Below are 12,500 nucleotides of genomic sequence, written 5' to 3' on the forward strand. Positions count from 1 at the left end.
CTAGAAGCATGTATTACAATCAAGAATACATACAGCATGACACTGGCTAAAATGACCTGACCTAGCTTGGGAGAAGGACGGCCCCCTAAGTGCTCGTGTTAATGACTATATAGGAAATGCACACTGTGGATCGTTGTGCTAGGGGGAAGAGGGATGGTGTGTGAGGAAAGACGACCCCACACACTCTGTTAAGCCGGGGCTGAGCAGTTGAGGAGAGAGATAGACGTTTTAAAGGGGAGAACGAAGCCTCAGGACTGAACTCCTTCAGGTAGGTGTCCTGCCCAGCAGGACACCTGCGAAGGAGGAACAAGAGGAGCAGGGGTGGAGAGTGGCTTGTCTCCAAGGGGACTAGGGTCAGACCCAGGAAAACTTACCAGGGTGTGGAGGAGGCAACCTACCAAGTGTTGGAGGAAGCTGGCGAGGAAGAGAAGAGTCAGGACGGTGTGGTGGCAGGAGAGAAAAGGGCAGTTGTCTGCCCTGCCCAGTGGTATGCCGAGAAGGGGGACACAGGTAGGATGTTCTTAGATAGGGACTTCTGTGCAAGAGATAGGGAAAAATGTAGGACTAGGGTAGTGTTTTCTGGGCTGATAGGGCATGCAGCCGAGAGGCCAGGGTTTTGTCAGGAGGGTACCAACCCAGTAGTGTGTCTGAGTGTAGGAGGTAATGACATAGGGAAAGGTTAGGAGGAGAATACTTCAAGACAGCAGAGGGAGGCGCTGGGGAAGGTTAGGATAGGAGGATCCTGATAAAAATGTGGTGTCTTGCCTAGAAGAGGGGTTGGTCGTGAATGGCTGTCCAGGCACTGCTATAAACTGCCGACTGAAAACATTGTGCAAGCAATGGCTGTTGCCTATTGATAACTGGCAACCATTCTATGGCAACGACGACCTGTGCAATGGGATGGAAAAGTACTTGTCTCTGCGCGGGGTAAAGGCGTTGTTCGTATCCCCCTGGGGCGTGAATTGTTACCTGGGGCAAGGGGTTGTAGAGAGGTTTCAGTGTGGAGTCAAAACAAGAAACTTGGGAGCAAATTGGTTACCAGGCCAAGGTAAACAGACTAGGGAATGGTAGTTTAAATGTACACTATACAAACCATAGGGAGCAAGGAAATAAAATAGACTTGCTGAGAGCGGCGACAATTATAATGTAGACGCCCATAGCAATCACCGAAACTTACGAATCTGGCGAGCAAGAACTTTAACAAAGACCACATAGAAGCAACAACCTTTTCACAAGGACAGAAGGTAAAGGGGGAGGCCTAACCTTCATCAGAGATACATTAAAATGTTTATTAATAATCAACAAAGTGAAATAGGAACCGAGTCTGAAGGGCAGAAATTGCGGAAGGAAAGAAAACTAATTAAGGGAGGATTTACAGGCCCCCAAGTCTTGGAGAAAGAAGCAGCCCACCCATATGGCAGGAAATGAGTAGGGCAGCAAAATACAAACAACCACAGCATTATGGGGGATTTCAACTTCAAAACATTAACTGCCAAACATGGTGACTAATGAATCTGAAGACTTTAGATGCAGTACAGGACAATTTTTAAAACAACTAATATACAGAACCCACCAGAGGCAAACAACATACAGACCTGGTATTAACAAATAGAAAATATTATCAGAGATATCACAATAGGGAACAGGATCACAGAGAAATCAGGTTCACCTATACAAAACAAAAAAACATTGGCAACATGGTCAGAGTCCCCAGACTTCGATCACCGGATTATGAGGGCTTAGGCACCCTTAGTGAGGCCACCTAAAAGAAAGGTAACAACTCTGTAGACTAAAGAAATCACCAAGACACAACAATTGATCAAGACTATATATATTCACTTATACTAATAAAGACATAACATAATAAAATATATCACACAGAAAAATTAAGAAATAAGAATGAGCTAAGGTGATGACCAAAAAATTCAAACATATGACATATGGAAAAAGAAAGGAATTAATAAGAGATTGAGGAGGAGCAGCTCAGAAATAGGTATAATAAACCATCCAGGAATGTTAAGAAAAAAGTAAAAGTAAAGAGGACTACAAAATCAGGATAGCAAGAGAATCCAAAATCCCAATGATTTTTCCAGGTATAGGACAAGGACAAAGTAAGGCATTTAAAGTCAGGAGAGGATAGTGATTGATGATAGTGAGAAAATAAGAAAAGATTAAACAGCAACTTCTTATCAATTTTCACAGAAGAAATTCACAAAGAAATGCCAAAAAACTGATATTTCAGGGAAAATGAAGAAGAAATTAAAGAATATCAATATCAGAAAAGAGATGTCCCCAAGAAGATAAATAAATTAAAGAAGACAAACCCAGGGCCGGATGAAATTTTCCTGAGTTTTAAAAACGCGTATGAACAGATTAGCGGACCTCACCGTAAATTCATTTACAGAGTCATTAGACACGGAAATTGACAGACTTAGAAACAGGCAAAATATAGCACCACATTCAAAAAGAGACAGAGCATCAAAGGGCAACTGCTGGCCGATTAGTTTGACTTCAGTAGTGGCGAAAATTTCTTGGATTCAATTATAGCAAATAGTATCCGATCGCATTTAGAGAAAACAAATTAATCTTACGACTTCTCAACATGGATTTAAAGGAAAATCTTTGTCTAAATAAATCTGATGACGTTTTTTAGGAAAGTCTTCGAGGTAGTAGGATAATGATTAAAAATTACGATGTTATTTACTTAGACTTTAGCAAAGCACTGACAGAGTACCGCATCAGAGGTTTTGAGAAAGTTAAGGCTCAGTGTATCGGAGGGGTGTTTTAATTGATAAAATCGTGGCTCACTGATAGAACGCAGAGGGTCAGCGTAGATGGTGTTAACTGAGTAAATATGTAAATCTCAGTGGGGTTCCCCAGGGGTCAGTGCATTGGGCCCATTCTTCATAATCTACATAAACGATCTAGGATTGGACTAGTGACATATGCAAGTTTATGGATGACACCAAAATAGGGCGGCAGATTAATTCAGGCGATGCAAATGCACCAGGAGGATCTAAATAAACTGCAGGGGTGGTTTGAAAAATGGCAAATGAAATTCAACACCATCAAGTGCAGCTTTTATTTTTTGAGTGGAATTCGGGCCCACCTGGGCATTGGTAGGTCAAATGACCCACAACGGGGGCCTTGGGGAGGGCGGTGGTAAACAGAAAGAAATTAAAATAGAGAAAATAAGTTATATTAGGTTAATTCATGTTCACGAAGATGCCTGAAAACTAGCCTTGTAAAGTGAGACAGGTTAGTAAGTATGGAAACACAGAAGAAGGCAGGCGAGCATCTAACAGTGTGAGGAAAGAAGGATGTACTGTACTCTAATGGGTTATTCTAGTGACCGACACCACAGAGAAACGGTGGGCAACTGGGCAAGTAAAGACGAGTGTTACGGGAGCCTACGGCCTTGCCGGCAGTAATAGGATGCCAAATCCACCGAACATCAGTTCGCTAAAGCATACACATGTGTAAAGAGAAAGAGGAAGCAACATTGTATGAAGAGAAAAGGAAGAAGAAAGATTGTCGACTAAAGGAGGAGAGTTAATAAGACGAAATGCCTGGATTCCACCCAATCTAACAGTTGACAGAAGAAGAGCCACCCAGATATGAGAGCAGTACTCCGGGGTTAGACGAATGAATCCTTACAGTATATGCTTGAAGCTAAACTGCTCAGGAGTGAAGTATTACTAAGTATCTGTACAGCATCTGGCTAACTTTCGGGAGGCAGTTTAGCTGTGTTAAGGATGTGTGATTAGAGGACATATTGAGGAAACAGAGTCTAGTATATCTATTTCATAATTTGGGCAGAACGATAGCACCGAAACAATTGGTGGGGGATCATCTATTCATTATCGTTTGTGGTCAGTTGTTCCTATGGTTTCATTTGAGTTTTAACGGTGCCCTTGTGTAGTCTGTTTGTTGATTACTTTGTATGCAAATAAACTTGGTGTGTATAAATTTTTACTACTAAATTAGTGAGACAATATTCTGTGCCATAATTATTGTTGCAGCTTGTTCTGGTCATATTGGTGTGATCTGCTGCACCCATGTTTGTATGTCATCACGCCAGCTAGACACTGTCAGCCCTAGCTCTCTGTGCCACCTCCTGTACTGCTAGGAGGATACTTGTTCTCATGTGAAGTTGTTGGAGAAGAGACCTATATACCACCTGGTGCCGTGTTGGATAAACAAGACCCCACGCTATAATCTAGTCAGTCACACCCCTGACATTTGTTCCGACCAGCAGTCCATACCACTATATGTTTGTGTTGTAAAATATTCAAAAGCATTTATAATAGTGTAGATACTAACTTGTAAATAGACATCTTTGCCATCAACATCCATAATCTTGTTCAACATTCAGAAAGTGAAAGCAATCAATTTGACAGAATCTTCAACAAACTCAAAATGTTAACATTCACAAAACCCTAAATAGTATAGTATATAAATGCAAAGGTATAGTGTTAGTAATGTAATGGGTACAGTGTTGTGCACGCATGGGTAATGTTACAAAGTAGTTATGGTATGTGGACTGGCTATATAGTGTTGTAAGGTAGTATATGTAATGATGTTGGGTATAGTGTTATAGTAATGTGGACTGGCTATGTTGCGGCAATGCGAGGTGGTGTAGTGTTGTGCAGTGTCTGAGTATAGTGTTGTAAGGTATGAAGGTATAAATAAATTATTAATGATTCTATACCAGTGTGGCAGACATCTAGGCTGCTGAGGTCCCATCCTGCAAGATAGAGGTGTTAGATGTTGTTCATGTCAGCTCTTTTCCTGCTTAATGTGAAGTCAAGAGAACAGTCCTCATACATTAGTCGTTATATATGTTCTATTCTATTCTCAAGATTTTATTGAACCATGATACTCCTTTGTTGAACAATTTTACAGACCAATGACGCACATTATTCGTTGCATCCTTCTCCCAAAACATCATCAGCTACCACTTATTCACACACACACACACACACACACACACACACACACACTGCTGCCTCATCCCCCCACTTACAGTGGGTCTTTCATCTCATCCTTTCATCTCATTTTTTCTTCCTCTTGCTCCCTTCTACCATTTATCTCTGGTTTATTTACCCTAACCAATCTTACATCCCAATCCATCAACATGTCCTTAAACCCCAGAGACAAACTCAGACCAACATGTTCACTTTTCACATATTATTTCTTTATTTGTTGTTTCCTTATTTCTCTTGCATCTCGTGTCTATATTTCACAGCCAAAGTAAATAACAACTCCAAATCACACTATACATCACACCCTAGATCCCTTGACAGATTCTCCCTTTCTATACATTTTTAAATAGGTTAATTTTACCTCCGCTGCTGTGGTTTACTTCATTCTTATTTATCATTTTATATATCAACAATATGAGAATATTTCATTCTTCATATAGTATATATTAGAGTCAATATCCTTCCCGACCAAATCTATAACACATCTACATAAATTTGAACAGAAGTCAATTATTTCATTCAACACTGAATTTTTACCACTTGTCACATGATCACTTTTTCTATCATACGCTATGACGGTAGTAGTGTACAGTATATGCTCTTCCAGGGTGAGGACGTCAGTTGGCTCTCACTGTATACATTTATTATGATGTATTGCATAATTATAAGTTCCATAAGTACAATGCTAAAAAATGAATCTCTTAAGTGAAGATTACAACCAAATTATTAAGTTCGAGGGAGCAGAGACTCGGTGTTTGATTATGATTGAGAAATATTGTATTATTAATGTGATTTAGTAATGTTCCTAATGTATCTTATGTTTATAGAAACCAATCTTATTAATTTAATGTTAAACCAAACACGCTCTCTCTGATATGCTCAACAAACTAAATACTTAATGATATTAACATTTTATCAACCTGTTCCAGTTCCTTAATATCCTTCTTTCATCCTAGCATGTACAGTACAATCTTTTAGGCCATTTTATCACTCTTCCTCCTCTCTTTCAAATACATTTCAACTGTAATTTCATCAATTTTTCGAGTCCTGACATTACTGAACTTGTTTTCGGTCAGTCTTACCTCCTCCCTTCTTATCATGGTTTCAATTTACTTTACACTATTCTGTCCACTATGTCCAGACCAGGTAACTCCCTCTGGTACACTTAACTAGTTGTTGATCAAAATAGTCTCCTCATATACTAATTTTAGTCTACAATTCATTATCTCCTTTATTCTTAATTTCATTCCATTTCCATATTTTCAGCTTCCAGCTAAGACTCTCAATAAATCCTTATAACCTGAAGGTTATATAATATATCCTTCACACACATACAGTACAATAGAGACACTGCTGCAGTAACGCTCCTGTAAGGATTTATCCTGTAATACTGTGTAAAATTCTTTTTAAATGTAACCAAGAGAAAATGTAGTGAAGCTTCAACAATGGTTGTGCTAGACAGAGCCTGATAAATAAAGCATTAAATAAAGGCAGTAAGGCAAGTAGTCAACACAGCTGTACATTGTTCGGGTCTACATCAACCTTCACGCCTCACTGATCATGTTCACATCATTACAATGTTTCCCTCACCCTCACCCGGGAGGAGGAGGACAAATTTGTCGCTTGTGTTATAAAGATTGTTTACATGAGCCTATTATCTGTTAATTCTTCCCTCCCTCCTCTCCCTCCCCCGCTACTTGTGGAGGTAATAATCTTTGTGTTGTTGTACTTGTTCATGTTGATGGACTTGTGTATTGTTGTTGTTCATGTTGTTGTACTTTGTGTGTTGTTGTTGATGTTGTTGTTCTTCATGTTGTTGTACTTTGTGTGTTGTCTTTGTTCATGTTGTTGTACTGTGTTGTTGTTGTTCAGGTCGCCGGTGAAGCGGCTTCTGTACCAGTGTGTTAGGAGACGAGAATGCGACACCCAAGCATGTATGCTGCAAAGTTTGTTTCCTTATACACGACATCAATTCTCAGGAGGTCGTCGAGGAAGACACTGGATGTCACATAGTTGATATGACATTTGCCAGTCATTCCATCGTAAAAATCACTTATCTGTCAGAGTATTGTTAAGAGAAAAATGGTAGCGACCTGCAGCAGTGAAATTAAAGTTATTTGGTGCAAGGAGAAGAACGCCAGCCAATCAGTAATGAGAACTTCAATCGTCACACATCAAACTTGACTGATGGTAAAAGAACACCGGAGCTTATCATAACACTAATGACTTTATACAACAATCTATGAAAACCTATCTCTTCAACCGGCCTTAGTTAGTGAGTGAGTGAGAATAAGTGTAAACTTTTACAAGTCTCAGAGAACTTGCAAGTACTATGAGAGTGGGAGTCTATTAAGTTTATAATTTTGACGATACACATCTAGATAAATAATGCAATGAAAAATCATGAAACCGTCCTCTTATCATAGTCCATAACCGCACACCATACTGGCTCCTCGCCATAAAGTTCCTTGCCCACTACCAGACCACGCCCTGGCTCCCTGCCATGGAGTCTTGCCCACTACCAGACCACGCTGGCTCCCCTGCCATGGAGTCTTGCCCACTACCAGACCACGCTGGCTTCCTGCCATGGAGTCTTGCCCACCACCAGACCACGCTATTCCCCGCCATGGAGTCTTGTCCACCACCAGACCACGTTGGCTCCCTCATGGAGTCTTGCCCACCACCAGACCATGCCGCCCCTGCCATGGAGTCTTGTCCACCACCAGACCACGTTGGCTCCCTGCCATGGAGTCTTGTCCACCACCAGACCACGTTGGCTCCTGCCATGGAGTCTTGTCCACCACCAGACCACGTTGGCTCCCTGCCATGGAGTCTTGTCCACCACCAGACCGTTGTTCCCCTGCCATGGAGTCTTGCCCACCACCAGACCACGTTGCTCCCCTGCCATGGAGTCTTGTCCACCACCAGACCACGTTGGCTCCTGCCATGGAGTCTTGTCCACCACCAGACCACGTTGGCTCCCTGCCATGGGAGTCTTGTCCACCACCAGACCACGTTGGCTCCTGCCATGGAGTCTTGCCCACCACTCAGACCACGCTGGCTCCCCGCCATGGAGTCTTGTCCACCACCAGACCACGTTGGCTCCCTGCCATGGAGTCTTGTCCACCACCAGACCACGCTGGCTCCCCGCCATGGAGTCTTGTCCACCACCAGACCACGCTTGGCTCCCTGCCATGGAGTCTTGCCCACCACCAGACCACGCTGGCTCCCCGCCATGGAGTCTTGTCCACCACCAGACCACGTTGGCTCCTGCCATGGAGTCTTGCCCACTACCAGACCACGCTGGCTCCCCGCCATGGAGTCTTGTCCACCACCAGACCACGTTGATTCCCTGCCATGGAGTCTTGCCCACTACCAGACCACGCTGGTTCCCTCGCCATGGAGTCTTGTCCACCACCAGACCACGTTGGCTCCCCCGCCATGGAGTCTTGTCCACCACCAGACCACGTTGGCTCCTGCCATGGAGTCTTGCCCACTACCAGACCACGCCGACGCTGCTCCCCGCCATGGAGTCTTGTCCACCACCAGACCACGTTGGCTCCCCTGCCATGGAGTCTTGTCCACCACCAGACCACGCTGGCTCCCCGCCATGGAGTCTTGTCCACCACCAGACCACGCTGGATTCCCTGCCATGGAGTCTTGCCCACCACTGACACGTTGGCTCCCTGCCATGGAGTCTTGCCCACTGCCAGACCACGTTGGCTCCCTCTGCCATGGAGTCTTGTCCACCACCAGACCACGCTGGCTCCCCGCCATGGAGTCTTGCCCACCACCAGTCCACGCTGGCTCCCCTGCCATGGAGTCTTGGCCCACCACCAGACCACGCTGGCTCCCCTGCCATGGAGTCTTGTCCACCACCAGACCACGTTGGCTCCCCTGCCATGGAGTCTTGCCCACCACCAGTCCACGCTCTCCCCTGCCATGGAATCTTGCCCACCACCAGTCCACGCTGGCCCCTGCCATGGAGTCTTGCTCCACCACCAGTCCACGCTGGCTCCTGCCATGGAGTCTTGCCCACCACCAGTCCACGCTGGCTCCTCTGCCATGGAGTCTTGCCCACCACCAGTCCACGCTGGCCTTGCCATGGAGTCTTGCCCACCGCCAGACCACACGTTGGCTCCCTGCCATGAGTCTGCCCACCACGACCACGCTGGTCCCCGCCATGGAGTCTTGCCCACCACCAGTCCACGCTGGCTCCCTGCCATGGAGTCTTGCCCACCACCAGACCACGCGGCTCCCTGCCATGGAGTCTTGCCCACTGCCACACCACGTTGGCTCCCTGCCATGGAGTCTTGTCCACCACAGACCACGCTGGCTCCCTGCCAGGAGCCCTGCCCACCACCAGACCATGCTACTCCCCGCCAGGAGCCCAGCCCACTGCCAGACCACGTTGGCTCCTGCCATGGAGTCTTGTCCACCACCAGACCACGTTGGCTCCCTGCCATGGAGTCTTGCCCACCACCAGACCACCTTTCCCCTGCCAGGAGTCTTGTCCACCACCAGACCACGCTGGCTCTCCTGCCAGGAGTCTTGTCCACCACCAGACCACGCCATCCCCTGCCATGGAGTCTTGTCCACCACCAGTCCACGCTGGCTCCCTGCCAGGAGTCTTGCCCACTAGTCCACGCTGGCCCCTGCCTGGAGTCTTGCCCACTACCAGTCCACGCTGGCTCCCCGCCATGGAGTCTTGTCCACCACCAGACCACGCCGCTCCCCTGCCATGGAGTCTTGCCCACCACCAGACCACGCTGGCTCCCCGCCATGGAGTCTGTCCACCACCAGCCACGCTGCCATGGAGTCTTGTCCACCACCAGACCACGCTGGCTCCCCGCCATGGAGTCTTGCCCACCACCAGACCACACGCTGGCTCCCCGCCATGGAGTCTTGTCCACCACCAGTCCACGCTGGCTCCCTGCCATGGAGTCTTGCCCACTACCAGACCACACGCTATTCCCTGCCATGGAGTCTGCCCACCACCAGACCACCGTTGTTCCCGCCATGGAGTCTTGTCAACCACCAGCCCACCACCAACACGCTGGCTCCCCCGCCATGGAGTCTTGTCCACCACCAGACCACGTTGGCTCCCTGCGGAGTCTTGCCCACCACCAGACCACGCTGGCTCCCTGCTGGGTCTTGCCCACCACCAGACCACGCTGGCTCCCTGCCATGGAGTCTTGTCCACCACCCATCCACGCGGTTCCCATGAGTCTGCCCACCACCAGACCACGCGGTTCCCCCCATGGAGTCTTGTCCACAACAAGACCACGCTTGGCTCCCCGCCATGGAGTCTTGCCCACCCAGACCACACGTTGGCTCCCCGCCATGGAGTCTTGTCCACCACCAGACCACGTTGGCTCCCTGCCATGGAGTCTTGCCCACCACCAGACCACGCTATTCCCTGCCATGGAGTCTTGCCCACTGCCAGACCACGTTGGCTCCCCGCCATGAGTCTTGTCCACCACCAGACCACGTTCCCTGCCATAGTCTTGCCCACCACCAGACCACGTTATTCCCCGCCAGGGAGTCTGTCCATCACCAGACCACGCGGCTCCTGCCATGAGTCTTGCCCACCACCAGACCACGCTGGCTCCCCGCCATGGAGCCTTGTCCACCACCAGACCACGTCTCCCCGCCATGGAGTCTTGTCCACCACCAGCCTCCCAGCCATGGAGTCTTGCCCCCACCAGACCACGTTGCCCCTGCCATGGAGTCTTGTCCACTAACAGACCACGCTTGGCTCCCCTGCCATGGAGTCTTGCCCACCCCACCAGACCACACGTTGGCTCCCCCTGCCAGGAGTCTTGCCCACCACCAGACCACGCTGGCTCCCGCCATGGAGTCTTGTCCACCACCAGACCACGCTGGCTCCCTGCCAGGAGTCTTGCCCACCACCAGACCACGCTGGCTCCCCGCCATGGAGTCTTGTCCACCACCAGACCACGCCAGCCCCTGCCATGGAGTCTTGCCCACTACCAGACCACGTTGGCTCCCCTGCCATGGAGTCTTGCCCACCACCAGACCACGTTGGCTCCCGCCATGGAGTTCTGCCCACTGCCAGACCACGCCTGGCTCCCTGCCATGAAGTCTTGCCCACCACCAGTCCACGCTGCCCTTCCATGGAGTCCTGCCCACCACCAGTCCATGCTGGCTCCCTGCCCTGGAGTTTTGCCCCACCACCAGTCCATGCTGGCTCCCTGCCCTGGAGTCCTGCCCCACTACCAGTCCACGCTGGCTCCCGCCCGAGTCTGCCCACTCACCAGTCCACGCTGGCTCCCTGCCCTGGAGTTTGCCCACCACCAGTCCATGCTGGCTCCCCCTGCCCTGAGTCCTGCCCACAACAGTCCACGCTGGCTCCCCTGCCATGGAGTCTTGCCCACCACCAGCCACACGTTGGCTCCCTGCCATGGAGTCCTGCCCACCACCAGTCCACGCTGGCTCCTGTAATGAGGGAAAACACAATGAGAGAATTACATACTATAGGAAGTATAGAGTATAGGAATGTAAAGGTAGGAAACTTGGTAGCGTGGCCTGGATGTTATTTGCACAGCGTCACTACGCTTATCTTATCTCGTATGTCAATACACATATATCACTATCACTTCTTAAAGGGACAACTTGTTAAACACCTCTTGATACAACTATTTATTACTTCACTCAATGACATGGACACATTAATATCACTATTATATCGGGGTACTAACACATTATGCTTTACGTTACTTGACACTGACTCTCGGACACACCTGAATGAATACACTTCCCACAGTAGGTAACTCACCCTAGGACGTTCTGACAAGACTCACGTGTACCCTGACGTAGGCCCAGTGAGTGCTGGCTGGGCTGCCTTCATCACAGGGAGAGTCTGCTTAGCTGGCGATGCCGTGGTCTGGTCGGGAGGTCTCCCTCCCGACCTGGGGAGGGGACGTGCGTGACTCTGTTAGTGAACCGAGTGACGACCCGAACGGGAGAGAGATGACAGCAACCAGAATGATAATGATAATGGAATAGGAATGCCCGTGGACGGGACTGTAGGGCCTTTATATGGGGTCGGCCCAGCCGGCTTCTGACCTCTAACAATTAACACTAAACTGGTTTGATCTGGATAATTGTGTGCAGGTGTGGTCCTGGCCAGGTGTCTTGGCTAGGTGCGGTTGTAGGTCACCGGCTCACGTCATTAGCGGGCCAGGTCAAGTCCCTAGGGTCGACCTGAGGTGTGTCAACCTGGAATGCGGTGGTACCACGAGGTCTGTGGTGTACTTGCTGTTATATGTGACATAATTCTGGGCTGTAAGGTTTGGTCTGACAATCACTCATTACACCTCCCGCCAAGACCAAAGCTTCATCACAGAGACTGATGTCACATATAGACAGCAACATCACGTGTGGTATCAAAGATAATCCCTGGGGCGCTAACATAGTCTCACATTCACAAACAACAATCTCATAGGTGTGTTTTTCTACTGGCGCTAGTTTGATCTGACAAAGCTCACTATA

At 48.1% G+C, this 12,500-nt stretch overlaps 2 protein-coding genes across 2 annotated transcripts in view; one reads left to right on the forward strand and one right to left on the reverse strand.

Annotated features, from left to right (window-relative positions):
* Nucleotides 1–1,697: 1,697 nt before the first annotated feature.
* On the forward strand, nt 1,698–9,627 carry LOC121868932 (mucin-1-like). Its single transcript, XM_042369966.1, has 2 exons — nt 1,698–1,752; nt 7,412–9,627. Exons 1-2 carry the CDS (start codon nt 1,698–1,700, stop codon nt 9,625–9,627), a joined length of 2,271 nt encoding a protein of 756 aa, XP_042225900.1.
* A 911-nt stretch (nt 9,628–10,538) lies between these two features.
* The window catches only part of LOC121868930 (glycine-rich cell wall structural protein 1.8-like), a 21,143-nt gene continuing 19,181 nt past the window's right edge, over nt 10,539–12,500 (reverse strand). Inside the window, exon 2 of the mRNA XM_042369963.1 lies at nt 10,539–11,444. Coding sequence (XP_042225897.1) covers nt 10,539–11,444 — 906 coding nt within the window. The remainder of the gene's footprint in view (nt 11,445–12,500) is intronic.

This window comes from Homarus americanus, unplaced genomic scaffold, assembly GCF_018991925.1.
Source record: "Homarus americanus isolate GMGI-L3 unplaced genomic scaffold, GMGI_Hamer_2.0 scaffold34189, whole genome shotgun sequence".
Taxonomy (NCBI): domain Eukaryota; kingdom Metazoa; phylum Arthropoda; class Malacostraca; order Decapoda; family Nephropidae; genus Homarus; species Homarus americanus.